The sequence below is a fragment of the Crassostrea angulata genome, chromosome 1, assembly GCF_025612915.1.
Source record: "Crassostrea angulata isolate pt1a10 chromosome 1, ASM2561291v2, whole genome shotgun sequence".
NCBI lineage: Eukaryota > Metazoa > Mollusca > Bivalvia > Ostreida > Ostreidae > Magallana > Magallana angulata.
In genome coordinates this window covers 26,864,938-26,885,671 of record NC_069111.1, presented here as the reverse complement: position 1 = coordinate 26,885,671, position 20,734 = coordinate 26,864,938, and the positions used below count along the sequence as shown (strand labels likewise).

Below are 20,734 nucleotides of genomic sequence, written 5' to 3'. Positions count from 1 at the left end.
TGAAAAATACCAACAAATTTTCAATAATTCTCAATTATCTCCCCTTTAAAGAGGGTGTGGCCCTTCATTTGAACAAATTTGAATCCCCTTCACCTAGTTGTGCTTTGTGCCAAATTTGGTTGAAATCTGCCCGGTGGTTCTTGAGAAGAAGATGAAAATGTGAAAAGTTTACAACGACGACGACAACGACAGACAACGGACAAATTGTGATCAGAAAAGCTCACTTGAGCCTTTGGCTCAGGTGAACTAAAAAAAAAAGGATTTCTTTGAACACAGACATTTCAGGTCCATTGGTTCTTTCAAAGATTTTGTGACTGACCCAGTGGTTTCAAATAAAACATTAAACATATAAAAAAACAAGAGGCCCAGGGGCCACATTGCTCACCTGAGCAACAATTGCCATAATTCTGATCAAATTAGCATTACAGTATCAAAATATCTTGACAACTTAGTACAGTAGATCTTGCTAATACAAAATTAAAAATCTGCCAATTTTTATCCACCTCTTTCTTTTGGTAAATACCAAGCCCCTTTTGTTGTTGTACCTGTAAGAAGATTTTTCTCTATTCCTATATACCCCCCCCCCCCCATTTTGTGGCCCCACTTTTTTCTAGGGTATCATGGTTTCATCAAACTCAGATTTGGGCTTTCCTGGCCTAATAGTTTTGAGAAGAAGATTTTTTAGAGATTTTCTCTATGTATAAAAATGTATCCCCCATTGTGGCCCCGCCCTACCCCCAGGGACCATGATTTGAACAAACTTGAATTTACACTACCTGAGGATGCTTCCATTTTAATTTGATCTTTTCTGGCCAAATTGTTTTTGAGAAGAAGATTTTTATAGATTTTCTCTATATATTCCTATGTAAAACTTGATCCCCCCATTTTGGCCCCACCCTATCCCCGGGGACCATGATTTGTACAAGCTTGAATCTACACTACCTGAAGAGATGATTCCATTATAATTTGAGCTTTTCTGGTTTAATAGTTTTTGAGAAGAAGATTTTTAAAGATTTTCTCTATATATTCCTATGTAAAAATTCATCCCCCTATTGTGGCCCCACCCTACCCCCGGGGACCATGATTTGAACAAACTTATATCTACACTATCTGAGGATGCTTCCACTCAAATTTGAGCTTTCCTGGCCTAATAGTTTTTGAGGAGAAGATTTTTAAAAATTTTCTCTATATAATCGTATGTAAAACTTGATCCCCCAATTGTGGCCCCACCCTACCCCCGGGGACCATGATTTGAACAAATTTGAATCTACACTACCTGTAGATGCTCCCATTTTAATTTGATCTTTTCTGGCCCAATAGTTTTTGAGAAGAAGATTTTTAAAGATTTTCTCTATATATTCCTATGTAAAACTTGATCCCCCAATTGTGGCCCCTCCCTACCCCCAGGGACCATGATTTGAACAAACTTGAATCTACACTACCTGGGGATGCCTCCACACAAGTTTTAGCTTTTCAGGCCAAATAGTTTTTGAGAAGAAGATTTTTGAAAAATACCAACAAATTTTCAATAATTCTCAATTATCTCCCCTTTAAAGAGGGCGTGGCCCTTCATTTGAACAAACTTGAATCCCCTTCACCTAGTGGTGCTTTGTGTCAAATTTGGTTGAAATCTGCCCAGTGGTTCTTGAGAAGAAGATGAAAATGTGAAAAGTTAACAACGACAACGACGACGACGACAACGACAGACAACGGACAAATTGTGATCAGAAAAGCTCACTTGAGCCTTTGGCTCAGGTGAGCTAAAAATTGCAGACACACACGTGCATATCAAATATCAGAAAAAAAAACACATGCTGTCAGCTTAGCTGAGCTTAAAACATTAACTTCAGAGACAATGTTCTTTTAAATTTTATTTTGATGACATTGTATTTACATACACACAAAAAAAAGATAAAAACTGACAAATTCATTTTAACCAGTCACACATCATTTAACTACATGTAGAACATGTATAAAGTGTACATTTTCTCCCCTGTCAACACATGCTCCACAGTCAGAAACACAAGATGAAACAGGATCACTTTCAACACGAGTCCTCACACATCACACCATCCACACACGCTAATGTCCTCAGCTACCACACACATCCTATGGGTGATCATTTCATTGGTTTTCTTGGTTGTCCCATCATTGGCCCCCTCATCATAGGACCCATGGGTCCCATCATTGGGCCCATTGGAGGCCGCATCCCAACTACAAAGACACAAGTTACAACAGTTTCAAGGTACTGCCATTTTCTTTAAGTGTTACTTATTAAATTGATCATATTTTCTTAAATGCATTTCAGCATACAATACCATACAAGCACTTTTTCCATGACTTACTAGAGATTTATTTCCTAAATTTCCAATTTTTTTTTATAAATACAATGAATATGAGATCATTTACCTGGCATCATACCCATAGGTCCCCCTGGTGGACCCATTAGTGGCATTGGCCCACCAGGCATGGGCCCTCCCATGGGCATTGGGCCCTGAGGAGGTCCTCCAGGTTTACCTGCTGTAATTAAAGCATAAGTCATGTGTTATCAATAAGTCATACATGCAAACAAAAAAAGAACATTAAATTTTCAAAATCAGAAAACACATTTCAACCAATACCAGCTGGAATATGATTTAGTTTTGTTGGATACTTAAGCTTTAAATACCGGTAACTGTAGTTATTGTGTAATAGAGGTTTACTCCTTCAAAGTTAAAAGAACAATTTAACTGAAAGGTTTTTAACAAAAGGAATTGAATCTGATTGTTTGGATACTACATGGACCCGTATTATCAGTACATGTACAACATGGTACGGATATTGGGATGTCTGAATGTGATGCATTACCAGCTGGAGGAGGTATCATGGCACCACCCGGAGCACCCGACTGGAATGGGTTGGATGCTATTTTACCTGCTTTGAATGCTGCCGCTGTTTAAAATAAGAATAGAAAAAGGTTAGAAGTTGTCATAAAGCAAATAAATGATCAATAGTCAAATATGATTAACATTGCACAAATTAATTTTAATATGAATTTTCGTCCTTGTTCTTGATGTGTTGTTAGTTACTTTGAAATTCTTTTAAAAAACACCAAAATTTAAACAAAGAATTATATGTGATATGAATTTGGCCCCCATAATTCACCATTTTTTAAAGTGTTTTGGGAACAATAAAATCTTATGTTATTTTTTAGAAGAGTTGATATAAAATATATATTTCATCTATTTATTTAATTTATTTACACCCACTTGCAATATATGCTGTCAGAAGTGACACTATTTCTATAATTTAATCAAAATCTGTCAAAAATTGACATTTTGCTTACCTTTTAACGAATGGGAAATATAGTGCACATGCTTGAACAAGGAAAATTTTTTTGTCAGTTGCCTAGTTACATCTCTGATTAAAATATTTTGTTTGTTCAAGCATGCGCTCTATGTTTTCTGAAAGAAAAACTGCTTGAAAACAAGCTGTTTTATGCTAAAAATGCAAAAATGGCGAGAAAAGGTTGTCTTTATGAAATCATATTTCTAAATTGTGGGCACTTGAATAAAAATGAACATAATGTAAAAACATCACATATCATAACTGTACAGAGAATGACAGTAAAATGACGATGTTCATTTTAAGGGGGCCATTTTAGGCCCATATCATATATAATCCTTTAGTCACAATGGCAGACATGAAACAGAATAAATGATAAATTATTACAACAGCAGTTCTGACTTGCACTTACTTGTGTCATCTACAAGTTTTTGTACTTGTTCTTCTAGCCACTTCTGGTAATATAATCTGACATTTTCTTTATGCTTTCTTCCATTGCAATGTGTTTTTCTTACTGATGGCTGGTTTAAGAAATAAAAGCATTGAACAATCAAACTAATATACTATGAGCTATCTTATCTTTACATATTCATCGGAAACCACATTTTTTAATGGACAGATAACCTGCAAACTTCTAGTCTGAAAATATTTTGATGGACGACCAAAATTTTGCCACTCAAGTCCTTTTCTTCGGCTATTTTCGAAGACAAAAGTATGAAACATGACGTTATAATGTAGACTGAGCATGCAACCTTTTTACAGTCCAACTTTGGTTTATGATATTAGTAGACAGGTAGATCCGAATGTGTGCTTTTCAAATAAATTTTCTTCAACAAAAAATCAAACTGCACTGTATTAAATCTACGCTCGATCCAACGGTCTTACCCTTTACATATTACTTATGGTTCTTATGGATATAGAGCAAATAGATGGCTGTGCTCTGCGACTATCGATGTAACGTTAAAAAATAGTAACAATGGCTCTCATAGAAAGAATAATCTTACCGTGACTGGGCTACGCTCAGGTCACAGTAAGAATTCGTCCTATATACTTGCAATGTAGCAGCCGCGAAGCGGATCAACTTCGCATCGATTTTAAGTCTGTTAAAAATAATTTGCAGGGGAAAAACACATTTTTATACATTGCAAACCTTTTTGAACATGCATATATAGTAAAGTCCACAAAATATCCATGTAATGACTCGTACTGAGACATTTTGTTAAAATGCACGTTTGAATTTGCCCGCCATTTTGTCTGAAATTGCACTCGGAATGTCTCAGATTTTTTTCATTAACATGGCACCATAAACAGGGAATTTTGAAACGTGATGTTAAAAGTGGCAGTGATTTTGTTGCAAAAACAGTTAATGTGGTAATATCAGCGAGAGGCGGGCGAAGCCCACCCGCCTAGCGAAGCGAGGATTAATGGTAACACGTATATATAAAAAAATCATTGAAAAATGAAAGTTGAATCAGGGGTACTAAGGCCAAAAAAATTTTCTTCCAGCCATGGGCGCCGCCATATTGGCAGCCATTTTGTTTTTAAAAAGTTAATTCAATCATTGTTTGACCGGTACTTATCAATGTTTGTTTCCCCTAAACTCGGATAAAATGTTCCAGTATTTAAATTGAAGGTAATTTGAATCATAAGAAATAAAAGAGGACACGGGATAAGTTTCAACAGTGCTTCAGTCAAGAAACACGACTAGTTCTATGTATGTCTTACCAAATTATCAGATGGAAAATAAAAACCCAAATTATCAGATGGAAAATAAAAACGTTAATATCAAGGAACTGGTCTTTTAGATACTGAATAAAGTATTCAATTTTATTACTGCGGCATTTGTATGACTTAAATTGATAAACAATGAAAGAAGAAATAAAAAAAAAGTTCGGAATAACGTAACTCTCTTCGGCTATTTCCGAAGACAAAACGTGCATTACGTTTGAAACATGACGTCATAATGTAGACTGAGCACGCGACGTTTCGTCAAACTTTGGCTAATGCTTTGAGTAGGCAACCAGGCGGATCCTACTGTGTGCATTTCAAATTAATTTTATTCTACAAAAATCAAACTGCTCTGTGTTAAATCTGCGCTCGGTCCAACGGTCACACCGTTTACATATTAACGTTGCAAAAAGAGTTAATGTGGTAATATGGGATTATAAAAGAGAAACATTGAAGGCATTTGAGACCAATAGTATGAAAATTTAGGCGAGATACAGTGCGATGTAATTTTTTTATTTGCTACAAAGCGAGTATATGGGACGAATTCTATCGTTTAACCGGGTCCGTAGGACATCTGTCTTTTTAACGATAGAACATTCTATATATGGCTCTCAAACATTATAACATAGTCAAAACACATTAAACAACCAATTGAAACACAGATACTTACTGAATCATGTGTGAGATAGGTGTCGCAGTAGTCACAGTAGTATCTGAAATCACAAAAGAATGCGGTAGACATTAGACAACATGTTACCGTAGCACAATGAGACGTGCATCTAACGTTATGCTACAACATCCGTTATCGCCGTCGGTTTTTAATGATAAACTGATTTTCTGTATAACAAGTAACTGTCTATGTCAAACATTCTTAACAAGATTGTACTTACTTTGGCATTTTCAGACATAAACTTGAAAAAAAGTGAAACGATGCGAGCACAAAACACCGGAAGTTCGACACACAGACATACAAGTAAATGTAAGTTTAAAACCTTAAAAGCAGTGTCGTATAATCCGATAAATTCCGGTATATTGCAATAAAGCGATTTGTTATTTTATTTGATGGAGAACTGTAAATTAAAAAAATATGTACTGAAACGTACACGACAATCAAGCATATATCATAATAATCAAAATAAATCAAGATAAAGTAATGCAATGAAATATGTTACAGTGTGATCTATAAATTCTGAAACTCCTCTGAGTGCCCATTACAGTTTGATTAATCGAACAAATTAAAAGTCAGTGAAACATATCATATGCATATACAAGATTACATTTTTATACTATGCAGAATAAGTGTTGTTTGCATGTCTTACATAGCAGAGAAACTAAATGTTGACACCATAGTAACAGAAATTCGTCAATGAATATGATTTAATTGACCATGTTGACGTCTTTCGTTTTTGGAGGCATAAGAAGATCTTTTTTAATCAAAAACTGTAATTGCACAATGCTTTACACTTTCTGCTTGCTTCTTTTTCCACATTTCTTTCAATTAGCAGCTTAAACATTTAAAACTTTAAGGTTTTATTTAATATGAACTCGATCATTTAATAACATGAAATGAAAGATCCCCGCCCCAGGTTTGCACCAGGGTTACATGTGTTACATTAAAAGTTTAAAATTTATCAATTTAAACTTAACTATAACAGTTTTAAAACTGTTATAGTTAAGTTTAAATTGATAAATTTTAAACTTTTAATGTAACAGTTATGATTAACATGAATTCATAATTCATGATATTTTTGATTTTATATTTTATATTAATTCTAATATTCAATTAGGATTTTCCTCATGTAATAGTAAATTTTATTTTATTTTAGTTTAAGAATATCTACTATTTCGCACAATTTCCTTAAAGTATTTTTCTGAAAAACAAATTTCTGTTCCCTTTGTTAGCTAATTCATTCGCACATCTTTTGTAAACTTAGGATGACATTCCCAGCTGTTAGATACTAAGAAAAACATTCTTATTTCGGTTTCTTTGGAGGCAAATAAAGATTAATATTTCTTTCTTTATATATTGAATAAATACATTGTATGACCCTCACTGGTGTTCTGTCTACTGCCTGGGTTACAACACACTTTCCATCTTGCGGCAATCAAATAAAGACAGGTTTATTTTAATTTACGGATTTTATTTTGATTCAATCAGATGCTGTGGAAGCAAGTTTCTTGCATATTAGACACAGGTTGATCCTTGAGCTAATTTCCCCAAACAATTAGTCACGACGGTGAAAACCAGTGTGTGACACATGTATGAGTAACGCAGCACTTAGTCATCTTCTGGTCTCAGTCTTAAAGAGAATGAAACTTTCTCCAGTATTTTCCCGGACCACATAACTATTCTCAGGCACCAGAGACATAAATAACATGTTTCTGCAGGCACGTAGCATCGTTTTTGAAAGTCGGGGGGGGGGGGGGGGTCATCGAAATAATCATGAAATTCCTAACCCGTATTGGGGGTGGGGGGCATAGCTTTCCTGTAAATTAATGTAACATCAATTTTCACTGTTAATTTCCTTCCTTTCAATTAATTTCTTTTCGCCAACTTTGCACAACACACTGTCGCACTAACACACAACATGCTGTCGCATTGACACACAATACGCAGTTTTATATTTAACGAATAAAAAGAAGTAATTTAAGGGAATTAGGTTAACGGGAGAAATAAACCTATATAAGTAAGCATGCTAAGAGTGAAGTAAACTGGTAATAAACAACAGTCAGATATACAATATGGCTGGGAACACGGTGTATGTTGTTCGGTTCGAAAACCTACATCTAATAATAATTCATTTATTATACATCAGAGAAAACGCACAATTACTATTTTCTTAGCCTAGTTCCACAGGCACCTGACGTTATAAATTTTCTTATAATAAAAACAAACAAAGAACACGTCAGGAATTATCATCTCATAAAATCCTTTCTAAGACACGATGAATTTAAACGTTTTATGTTTTCCCCAATCTGACTGTTGTTTGTACGTTAGCACTGATTCTAAGACAATGTCAATTACCTCAGTGAATGAAACATTGCAGGTTTATCAAATCGCTTGTTATATACTGAGTAGTTGGTTTTTAGCAGTGTTTTTACGACAAGGGTATTTATTTTTATTATGAGAAAAATTTATAGCGTCAAGAGCCTGTGCCTAGTTCCAAGAAAAGACCACGTGGTGAGCACGTTGTTAGATACGCAATGTTTGACAATAATGTTCAAATTCTTTAATGCTATTATTTCAAATTTATTTTTTGGAGGTCAACTGGCTAATGAGATTTAAATAAGTTTAAATATATGATATAAAGTTATGCATTTCACATAATTATGTAAAATACATTGAAGATTTTAAAAATAAAATGTAATGCACATACATGTATTTACCGTAAAATTTCAATGATTTTTGGCTGCATGTAATATTTCATGTTTAAAATTTCATCAGATTTTAAATATTTAAACATAGCTCCTCATCTTAAGGATATTAAGTAAGGGGATTAACGTGGTCTTAAAGTCGCTACGACCATCCGGCCCTCCTTTTCTTCACTTCTTCTATCGATCGAATTAACATATTTTGTTTGTCTATGAAAAAGATGAATAGGCGCATTTACTTCATGATATGCCAGTGCCTGTGTATTTATTAAATATCATCTGTCATCCCTGACTTTGAATATCCATCATTGTGTCATAACCTTACAGAACAGGCAACATGTCGAAAACAAGTCTTATTCCTTCCCATTCGGGACGTTTCACCTCTTTCCAGGGGAGGAGAATGATTCGGAAAATAATTTGGAAAATTCGAAATCTTTTACGCACACTTATTTTAAAATATTTATATGTTTAAAATATGCCAAGCTTCTGTTCATCATATACATTTTGCTTCTTTTAAGGGATAAAGAATCATTCTTTGAGCATTATGTGGTGATCAAGATCAAACCTATTAAGGCTCGAAGTGCTTTATGATAAATTTGATCACCTCCTAATATTCAAAGAAGGATTTCTTCTTACTTATTTTAACATAATTTTCAGCAATTGTGCGAATAAATATTAAATACATGTAAATAATAATTATATCAAAATAGTCATTGATGAAATGTATTTGGACCTTACATTAGAAAACCGATTCGTGGTTTCATCTCTGACAAAGACATTGGAATTTGTAAATCTTTCTTCATATTATTCTTAAAATCCGTCACCTATGAGATGCAGTTATTCGTTACCGTTCAAAGACAGGTACGAACGTAAAAGGGTTAAACAATGTTTTATTCAGAAGATAAATGGATACTAAACGGCTAAATGCTAGACTGGACTTGCAAATATATATGTGCTCATATAGAGCTGCTTTTCTAAAGAAAAAATCCCTTAATTTTTCAAATGCAAAAACGTAATCAACATGCATCATCTCAATGAATATACCGATACAAGTAAATAGATAATAAAGCGTACACATTTCCTGCACATTGGGCTTTATATTACGTCGTATTGAAAAAGTGTCCAGAAAGTATGTGTGCCATCTGTATTTCCAGAAATGTCGAATCTTGTGCCAGAACTTGGTGTTGTTACAGTACATGACCATTCATCTCCATCACGTGTCATTTTTGTATCAGACGCCATGGCTTTCACGATGAGTGGAGACTGAAACCGACAGGTAACCGTTGTATTAGCAGGCAACTGAGCTGATAGAGGTTCTATCAATTTGTAGCCGTATGTTTGGGCCTGGGGGTACACTTTAGGGTATCCTGGACAAGGATCTGCCGGTTTTGTGCACTCGATAAGAAAGCAAGCCATATTGTGATACAGATCATCATCCCCATCCACCCTTTGACACATCAGTTCTAATTTGTAAAAATCCGTAACAGGAAAACAAGCTTTTATATTCAAGCTGGTGTGTGTGGCCGATACCAAACAATACTTTTCATAATTCCAAGAGAGCTTTTTAGTTGCAGGTATAATTTTCGCAAGAGTGGGGATATTCCGATTTGTGACAAATGTTTTGTCCAAGTGCCCATCTTTACTTCTGATTTTCACCGGTAGACGATTCTTTTCCGTCTTTGAAAATCCATTGTCAAACGCCTCGAGATTTATTCCCCACGTTTGCCCATTGTTTTGTGGATATGGATTGTACTCTTTGGAAACATTTGAAAACTTAATGACATAAGTCATCAATGATTGATAAGTTTTCTCAGTCTTATTAATTTCACCAAAAATAGTTAAATTATATTTTCCATTAGATGGGGGTAGAATAGAAATAGAAAATTCTTTCGATTTCTCTTGTCGAAGGAAAGTGAAGTTATCACAAGGCATACCGGTATTCATATCATAAAAATCTGAGGTTATGACGCAAAGAAGTCCATCTTTATCTCCGATTATTATTTCAACTTCATCGCGAGCCTCAACAATGCTCTCTTTGTGGGTCAGTGGAAAAACATTCCACATCATTGCGCTGTAATCAAGTTTTAGTGCTTTGTTGTATGTCTCTAATGAAATTGGATTACCAAGAAGTTGCCATGTTTTGGACACACTTCCCTCATTGGGCTGCCATGGGAAATGATCAGTTATAAAGAGTTTTGGGTCAGTGAAAAAATAAAAGGTATTTAGGCTTTTCTGAAATTTTCTGTTTTTGTCCACATATCCAGCACCCCAGGTACATTCAACGAACTGCCATTGTCCGTCCACTCGTACCACGTTCCATGCATGATCTGTCTTTGTCAATGGTGTAAAAGGATTTTCTGCTGAATAACTATATCCTTTGGAAAAACCAGCAATAACTTTCACAGGAAGACCAGCTATTCTGAAATGAATAAAGGTGCATGAACCAAATTGATAAAACAACGGATAGGCGATTTCTAAAAAGAATATCTATTGCAGTAATAGTAAAATACATCCTAATTGCAAAGTCATGTGGCCCGATAAAGTATGACTGTTCGCTCAGATATTATTATTAATCTTAGAATGTCATATTGATGCCAGATTCATTCTGACGGCATTGCTCTCGATTTTGATTTTACAGTAGGCTACTTGGTAAATATTACAACAGCAAAAGTTTAACATGAAAGGATAAAAAAGGTAGGCTACTTGGTAAATATTACAACAGCAAAAGTTTAACATGAAAGGATAAAAAAGGTAAAACCTGATCCCCTGTCATTTCAGGTATTTTTCTACAAGAATTGTGGGTATGTTAAGATCTGTATGATTTACTTCCAAAATCACGGAACTCTGCATATGTGAATACTCGGTGCTTTTGGATTTTATACCTAGCATCCAATATTAAAGCATTGCCGGAATCCACGGGTTTTCTATTTGTTACACTGCTTTCAACAGTTGAAAACAGTGGAACGGATAAAAAACCTGGGGGTTCCGACGAAGCTATTAAAGCAGTTACATGAAACTTTATCTAAAAATGATGTTTGCGCATAAATAAGAAAGCGTACTCAAATACTTACGTGCATAATGCTTCAAATAGATTAGCGTATCCACTGCAGACAGCTTTTCCCGCTTTAAGAACAGATTTAGCATCCATGCTACCATAGTGACCACTAAAGAATGCTTCGGTGTCATATCTAACTCAAAAAATGAACAAGGGTAATCAGTATTGGACAAAAAATTCAAGTTTGCCACATCGATATTCTTTAAATAGCTATACTAGTCATTAACCTAAGGAAAGAGAAGAGACTTTTCTGGTTTCGACCAGTCAAAAGTAAATTTGATGTTCATTAAATCAAGATGAAAGGAAATTAAAATATGATATTATTCTATTTTTTTTTTACTATCATGCATGTTGGCATAAAAAAGTAATCAAAGTTAAGAATTTAACAAGGACTATATTTTTGACGGAAAACAGGCGTCGGAATATATAACACATTTTTGCAATTCAGAATTGCTGTAGATTCACGAGTCTATTTAGCATTTTTAAAACTATTGTGAACTAATGATATTAAGATACTTGGGTTTCAGAATATGTTTTAAAAATATGATTTGCCTATCGAATAACATTCTTATTAGCTTTTTTTAAAGCATTTAAAATTACAAATCTATGCATAGAATTAAAAAAATCGGTTTCGTTTCATAGGATCAAATTTAATTAGAAACATTAAACTCTAGTCATTACCTACTGAGTAGTGATTTAAAAATCAATAATCTATTCGTACTTATATAAATCTACATGTATCTAGTTGGGGAATACATGTTTATTTAGAATTATAGCATCTGTTTTATTATTGTTTTTATATTATTTATCGGGATTTACCCATCTTTAATTCTTCATACGTCAGGTTAATTTCATTAACGAGTTGTAATGTATATTACATATGCTCAATGAGTTAAGCCCATTATTTATCAAATTGATTTAATCTTATTCTATTTAGAAATAGGAACAGTTATCAAGCAATATGTATTTTTTTAAGTTATACGTACATGTACATGTACAAATATTTCAATAAATGTGAATGTTTTCCTTAATAACACGTTAAACAAACCGAAAATTAAATTTCTTTATTTATTTAGCTTTAGAAACAAAACCCTCGTCATTTTTGTGCACAGACTAAGAACTTACGCCTACCCATTAGCAGGCATAGATTTAAACCCAAATTTAGTCCCGACTAAGTTTCCGCCTTTTTGTGAAATGCAACTTAGTCTGGTTTTGAGGTTTAGTCCCTTATTTAGTCTGGACTAAGCTTACGCCTGGACGTAGGCCTTTTTGAGAAATGGGCCCCAGAGGCCATGCTACGTAAGCGTTCTATGCATCAAAACTAAAATCACACATTCAAGAAACGAATTGAATTATTTTTAATATTCAACGTTGGTCAAATCTTAACGTCCTTGTGCACTATAAGTAAGTTTCCCGTAAATATATCCACTCTGTACGTAATCATTTAATATTATTAAACAGTCTTAATTTATAAGTATGGATTGATTAATTAAAACAATATCTTTTTTTAATTGAGATCAAAATTAAAATTCATTCTTCCCAAATGAAAGATTGAATAATTGCTAGTAAGCATGAAATCAAAATGTATACCTTATATTGTTTGCTATCCAGATGAAGAGAACACGAGCTTTCTCCGAGTCGAGTTTGGCTGATTTCAGCAAATAGTCAGCTAACGTATTGATAGATCGTTTTACTTCTTTGGGTGCCTTAGAAAAGATACATGTATATTAAATACGTTAAAAATCCTTAAATTTCTTTAAAGAGGTTCGTTTCTCTGTTTTGGGGTAGACATTTTGGGTCACCTCTAGTCTGAAAATTATCTTTTATTAATTCTATTTATCAATTTATATTTTACAATGCCAAATAAACCATATTAGATAAAATAAATTACATATTTACAGAGTATAAGGGACTATCTTTCGAGACGGACGGTTTTTAAGAAGAAAGTGAACATTTTTCTTTACATGTGCCGTATAACTTTAGCTTCCTTATTTTCAGTGCAGACCAAATTTTCAGATACTAGTAGTTTGTGCATTGGAATATTTTCGAGTTGTTTCAAAACACATAAGTTGTATCGTAATAATTTTTCAATATTTTTTTCTACATAAATTGGCTTATTAAACTGATTTTTCATAAATTAGATTATCTTATGCCATGTCTCTTTTACATCGTTTACCTAACTTTCGGTTTTATTCTCTAAATTTATACGATTTTTCTGACAAGTCTATTTTGATTTGAGAAAATGTTTGAGAGTTTTAAACAATCAATTAAGTGGAGAAATTGCAAATTTTTTCATTACGTGAATTTTGATTTTATTGATCTTAAATTGTATAAATTTATATTTGATACCATGGTTCATACCATTAAAAATTATAGAGGGAAAAGCGATTTATATGCAATTTGCACTGAAAGTGCAGAAAGGCCATATTAAATACACCGTAGCACCGAAACAAGCACATATACCCTAAAAGTTTGTTTTGAATTTTGTTTAAGCTATGTGTGTAGATTTTTAAAACATACTTAGAAAAACCTTTAAAAAACTTTTGATCGCAGGATCCAACGTCCTTAAATTGATTATCAATTAGTGGAAGACATGTACACAAATTACAATAAACATGTGCATTAAAAACTGATATACCAAGAGCGCATGTTGATCTATCGCGGTAAAGTCCTCCTTTTTCCTGGTCAATACTTTTTCGCCTCTGCTTTTTTTTCTTGGTGATGTTTGGTCTTGCTCATGTTCTCTAGTCTTTGGCTTTCCTTTCTTAGACCGTTCGTAGAGTTTGCTGTTTTTGTTGATAGTCCCTGTGGAATATTCTCTAGGACTAACTTTAACGGACGCACAACATCCCATGATTGGTATTGATTGGTAACTATAATCCGGGACACTTGCTTTACAATGAATGACCACTTTCGCTTTCCAGCTATTGTTAGGACTTCCTTACTTGGAATTGATTTACTGTTTGATTTATAACCTTAAAATTTATGATAACAAAGCCACCAGGTTGTCGCACATGATAGTGTTACGGGGACATGTAATCTTATACCAGGGACGGAATATCGATTTAACTCTAGTAGACTTTTAAATTTATGATTCATATCTGCTGTTTGAAGTATTATATTATGAAATATGATACTTATACTAGTACTTATTTGATATTTTGACGGATAATGATTATATAATTCTTGTTAAAAATGCTTGAGGCTTAAAATTTGGCTTCTAAAGCAAAATAAAATAACGATTTAAAATGGAATATAACTAACCCTCCTTCATAGACGTTTTGGTAACACACATACCGCGAACTTTTCGGCGCCTTGAACAACATTAAAAACTCCAACACGCATAAAGTTCACCATTCTAACACTTGTTAGACATACAAGTCAAATAAAAGAAATTACGTTACTTTAATACGTTGAAACATAACGGCAATCATGCGCGGATTCAGAAAAATGTTTTCGGTTTGGTTTGGGGGTTGTCCGAGGGATTCCATGGGGGGGGGGGGGGGGCGAGGCATATTTTCGGAAAAGTTTACTATATATATTACAGATTTTATAGACTCCCTGATCCCCCTCTAGATCCGCGAATGGCATTTAAAATACCTAATCTATACATGTATACACATGCACAACTTTTGCTTTTCATTCTTTTTACCCAAATTTACCGGAAGAGTTACATTTGTATTGCATTCAGAAGTTGGAGTTCTATTCGCTTTTCGCTATTCACTATTCGAATAGCGAATAGAATTCTCTGGTCGGTTCGCTATTCAAATCATTTGTATATGTATATCACAAAAGAAACAAGTTTGAGTAAAAGATAATTTTAATTAATATATACTGTGAAATTGTTGCAATTCGTTGAGGCTATTTTCGCAGATTTCTTTTTTGAAAGGCTCTTACATTTTATTGTGGATTTGCTTGTATCAATAAACAATAAAACTGCGTTTTCTAAATCGTTAAGAGAGTAAATTCGAGGCAAGGGATACCTATGAGAAAAATAAGATAATGCGAATTCTAAAAAAATTGTAACACAAAAATAGTAATTTTAATAAATGTGATATGACAATGAAGGAAACGAAGGCTATTGAAACACACAAAATGGTTTGTGACTAATGAAAAAAATATATAAACTTTAATTATCCCTCTCTGGAAACTTTAAAAGTAACTTGAGGTGAAAATGAACAAAACAGTTGAATGCCAACTGGCCAATGTGGAATTAAATATATTACACATCTTCATCTTCGCAGGTCATAGTTGCACAAGTATATGGGTTTTTTTTAAATTTACACCAAATCACTTTAAAAACAATGTTTAAAAACAATGCTGGACAAAGTACTTAATTGTTTCAAATGAAAATATTACGCAGCCAATCAAATTTTACCCAAATGTATTGATTGCCCACATTTCATACATTCCAAACAAAAATTAAGATGAGTTGTGTTTTGTACAAACATGTCCAGGTACATTTCTTGAATAATCTTTAAAATGTAGCGAAACTGAATGTCATAGTTCTATATGTGCTGCCCTGTACAAAGTTCGAAGATATAAAATATCCATGAAAGCGGAAGAAATGGTAGCCTTACTGAATGCAAGCGATTATTATTACTTAAATTGTCTTTTTAAACCTTACCCAGTAAATAGTAATTACTTGTATGTCATTTCCCTCTGTTTACAAGTTAACGTATTGTGAGAATCACTATGAATATTGAAAATAAAATATTTAAGAAACCTGAGATTGTTTTGATAATTCAACGTCGTGTCTGAAACATCCATAATCAATACAATAACAATTTTGAGAAATCTTAATCTACCGAGTTATTTCCCTTTTCATGATCAGAATGATTCTTATCGTTTCTTCATTGATATATGTATATAATAAACCTTTTTGAAAATGGTCGCAATATTTCTCTTTTCAATTTCTCCCTATTGCTTTTAAGGTTTATTATGTCGGCTAAAATACTTTTTTTAAAATCAGCGGGGAGTTTGCATTTTAAACGACATGATCATGTTAAAAAGTTGCTTTGAGTGACTTACTGATGATTTGATAAAATAGTAAAATAATGTGAGAAAATATATTTCCCTTTGTGTATTTCCGTAAGAGATCTGCTTAACTTTGAAAAGAGTACCAAATGAAGGTAAATTGTCATAATATGTTATCTCTTGACTGTCAGTGTGTTAACAACCCCTGACCTCTTTTATCTACAGAGGTTACCATCCTTTGCATGAAGTACAATGTGATTGTTACTACTTTGAAATTGTAAAAAGTAAAAGCAAAGTGGTTGGTCCAACAGGAAAATTATATATACAATATTTTAACAATATATGACTAGACACTACCCATACACTGTTACTGCTATCATTTTTTTAATTTATGTTTTTAGCGAAGAATTTTGTTACTATTTTCATATTGACGTAGGAAATAGTTTGATAAGAAAAAATGACATTTTACATCAAATATTCCATCAACTCCAAAAACATGCATTTAAAGTGTTATATTATTTCAAATTCATACAGTCTGGAGTAGGAATTTCCACCATCTATATTTCCAGAAATGTAAAATGCGGCACCGCAGCTAGGTGTTGTTACAGTACCTGACCATTCATCTTTATTTTGGGTCATGCTTATTTTAGCAACCATTGCCTTCACGACAAGTGGAGACTGAAACCGACAGGTAACCGTTGTATTAGCAGGCAACTGAGCTGATAAAGGTTCTATCAGTTTGCTGCCGTATGTTTGGGCTCGAGGATACGCTTTAGGGTATCCTGGACAAGGATCTGCCGGTTTTGTGCACTCGATAAGAAAGCACGCCATATCGTGATACAGATCATCATCCCCATCCACCCTTTTACACATCAGTTCTAATTTGTATAAATCCATATTCGGAAAACAAGCTTTTATATTCAAGCTGGTGTGTGTGGTTGTCACCAAAGAGTATTTCTCTTTACTCCAAGGGAGCTTCTTAGTGGCAGGTATAATTTTTGCAAGCGTGGGGACGTTTTGTGTTGTTGCAAATGTCATATCGACGAACCCATCTTCACTTATAATTTTAACAGGCACTCGATTATTATCTTTCTTTAAAAATCCATTGTCGAACGCTTCAAGATCCATTCCCCACATCTGCCCATTGTTTTCCGGGTATGGACTAAACTTTTTGGAAACATCTGAAAATCTGATGAGATAAGTCATCAGTGATTGATAAGTGTTCTCAGTTCTATCAACTTTTCCATAAATAATTAATTCATACTTCCCATTTGAAGGCGGTCGAATAGAAATCGAAAATAATCCAGATTTTTCCTGCCGCAAAAAAATAAATTCATTGCAAGACAGTCCAGTCTTCATGTCATATATCTTAGACGTAGTACCGCAAAGAAACTCATTTTTGTCTTCTATTTCGATAACAATTTCTTCATGAGCCTGCACGATGCCCTCTTTGTGCGTCAATGGAAATACATTCCACATCATTGCACTATGTTCTAATTTCAATGCCTTGTGGTAGGTCTCAAGAGAAATTGGGTTTTCAAGTAGCTGCCATGAGTTGGAAAATCCTTCTTCCTCAGGATTCCAAGGAAAATGGGCATTAATAAAGTGTTTTGGTTCTGTAAAAAAGTAGAACGGTTCGAGTTTTTTCTGAAATGAGTTGTTTTTGTCCAAAAAACCAGCACCCCAAGTACACTCGACAAAACGCCAATGTCCGTCAATGCGAACAGCGTTCCATGCATGATCTGTTTTTTTCATTGGTGTAAATTTATCTTCTGGTGAATATCCAAACCCTTTTGAAAAACCAGAAATAACTTTCACAGGCAGACCAGCTATCCTGCAATAATATCAAACAGTTGATAGTTAATTCATTTTAAATCTAATTATTTAGCATGCTATTACCAAGTCAATTTATCATTTAAAATACATAAAATATAGTAATATAACGACATCAATATTTCTATGTATCTAATAAGAAAAACAGTTTTGACAAACGTAAATTTGTGGATAATTGTCATAAACATAGAAATTATGAATGTTTGATTAAAGTAATCGGTTCAACAACAAAATTCGATGGTTGGTAAATAAAGATTAAACTTCAATACTCTTTTATCCTTTAAATTAGATGAAAACCCCCCAAATAAACAGGTTCTTCTTAGATCAATCTTTCTTGTGTAGAAATTATATGTTAAAAAAAAATGACGAAAATGTAATCATTGAATTAAAAAAAGAGCTTTTGGAGCACTCAAACTTTATATATAATCAAACCAGTTTTCATCAAATCTTGTGTTGCACGTCGGAAACTAAAATCAAATATAGTTAACACAAAATTTAGGCAAAATATTGAAATACTTGCGTGCACAATGCTTCGAACAAATTAGCGTATCCACTACAGACAGATGTTCCCGACAGAAGGACAGATTCAGCATCAGTTCCACCATACTGGCCACTAAAGTAACCCTCTGTGTTATATCTACCAACAAAAGCAGTGCTCATGTATCCAACGATTAGGTATAAAGATCGATAAACCTAGCTTTTCAGAGCCATATGAATAACTTTATAACATTAAACTACGATAGTACACAACAGAGAAGCCAAAACTTTCTTTTCTATAAAATTTTCTTTCAAATAAAATCTTAAAATATTCAAACTATACAAAAATGTGATTTCACAATTTTACCCGCATCGCCTCACAACTACTACTTTTAGGAGTTTTAACGAAATAGTCATAATGTTGTTAAATTAAACAACATTGAAGAGGGGTAAAAAAAGGTCAAGAATAACAATATACAAAGATGAAAATATCAACCTTATGTTATCTGCTATCCAAATAAAGATAACGCGGGCTTTCTTCGAGTCGGAATTGGCTGGTTTAAGCAAATAGTCTGCTAGCGTAGCGATAGACGTTTTAACTTCTTCAGGCGCCTAAAAGCAACATGTTTTTAAAATATCACATCTTGTAAAATGCAAAACTCGTTGACTTGAATAAGTAGAATAACTTTGATGATAGGAAAAATAATAATGTGAAAAAAGTAACTACCGAAAGTGCATGTTGATCTATTGCGGTGAAATCCTCCTTTATTTCTAAAGTAATTTGGGTGGATACTTCGTCATCCATGCTTTCTCTGAAATTGTCGGAAGTGTTGGAAATTTTTTCCAATTTGTGTTCTTTTTGTTCTTTTGTAGTTTCATTCTCCAGTATATCGGGACTATTTAGGTCTTTAGTCGAAAACTCTTTGAAAGATTCGTTATTTTCCTCACCTAATTACAATTACATATACTAGTATATATAAAATAAAAAACATAAGTAATGCAAATCAAAAAAGACATTTAAGAGATCATTTGTTGGCTTTTCTTACCATGTTCAGTATTTTTTTTAATTTCAGTGTTGGGGACATTTTCTGTTTTTGAAACCAAATCCAATGTTGCACTCGACGAATCATTAGGAATCACCTCCTTATTAGCCAAGGATTCTTTGTCATCTTCTTGTGTTTCATTTTGAGTTTTATTACCTTCATCTTTATTCACCGATACAGTTTCAGACAGTACTTCTTCGTCTCGATTAATTTTTCTTAAGTCTTCATAACTGCTGATTAAATTTTCTTCACCGGTTTCTTCTCTCTGTGTTGTAGTCTCATTTTCCAGTATTCCAGACCTATTTTCAGTACTTTGATTAGAAGTTTGAGACTTTTCGATGCTATGCTGAAGATGTTTATCTAAAATAAGAAGGGAAAATAATACGACATTAAAACTTCAAACTTCAAATAATCATTTGTATTATCTTTGTTTCCTTTTATGACCTTGTTCAAAGCTATCCGTTCTATCTCTGTCATAAGTTTGGAGGAGGTCATCTTCTTCTGTTTGTGCCACTAAATCTGATGAGATATTAGAAGAATTATGCGGAATCACCTCATCTGTAGTTAGCGTTTCCTCGTCGTCTTCTTGCGATTCCGTTTGAATTTGGGTTTTGTCATTCTGTTCAATATTTTGTTCCGAGAATTTTTCTTCTGGTTTAGACCGTCCTTTGCTGGACCGGTCAGCGAATTCGTTGTTTATTTTGTGAGTCTCTGCGGAATTGTCCACAGGACTGACTTTTACGGAAGCACAGCATCCCATGTTTTGAGGTATTGTAACCCCTTCTCCTGTCTGTTTGTTTTATGTATATTGACCACTTCCTTTTTCCAAAAACTGTTAAGACTTCCTTACTTGGAACCGATTTATCGATTGATTTTCGAAGTTTTATCAACATACTGACTATGCAATGAAGGCTTTCAAACATGA

General features: G+C 33.7%; 2 protein-coding genes across 3 annotated transcripts; both read right to left on the bottom strand.

The window, feature by feature from the left end:
* Positions 1-1,853: 1,853 nt before the first annotated feature.
* Positions 1,854-6,082, bottom strand: LOC128169858 (U1 small nuclear ribonucleoprotein C-like). 2 transcript variants are annotated; one of them, XM_052835912.1, is made up of 6 exons: positions 5,943-6,082; positions 5,723-5,765; positions 3,737-3,845; positions 2,914-2,931; positions 2,410-2,520; positions 1,854-2,214 (listed from the first exon to the last, which is right to left on the bottom strand). In XM_052835912.1, the coding sequence occupies exons 1-6, from the start codon at positions 5,948-5,950 to the stop codon at positions 2,120-2,122; spliced, it is 384 nt and encodes a 127-aa protein (XP_052691872.1). In that variant the 5' UTR covers positions 5,951-6,082; the 3' UTR covers positions 1,854-2,119. The 2 variants fall into 2 exon arrangements, with proteins under 2 accessions (XP_052691872.1, XP_052691867.1); XM_052835907.1 differs by having other exon boundaries at positions 2,848-2,931; positions 5,943-6,081.
* A 2,013-nt stretch (positions 6,083-8,095) lies between these two features.
* On the bottom strand, positions 8,096-20,716 carry LOC128155995 (uncharacterized). Its single transcript, XM_052817948.1, has 8 exons — positions 20,254-20,716; positions 19,813-20,169; positions 19,494-19,714; positions 19,263-19,378; positions 18,810-18,926; positions 16,989-18,290; positions 11,496-11,612; positions 8,096-10,843 (listed from the first exon to the last, which is right to left on the bottom strand). Exons 1-8 carry the CDS (start codon positions 20,567-20,569, stop codon positions 9,520-9,522), a joined length of 3,870 nt encoding a protein of 1,289 aa, XP_052673908.1. The 5' UTR covers positions 20,570-20,716; the 3' UTR covers positions 8,096-9,519.
* Between the last annotated feature and the right edge of the window lie 18 nt (positions 20,717-20,734).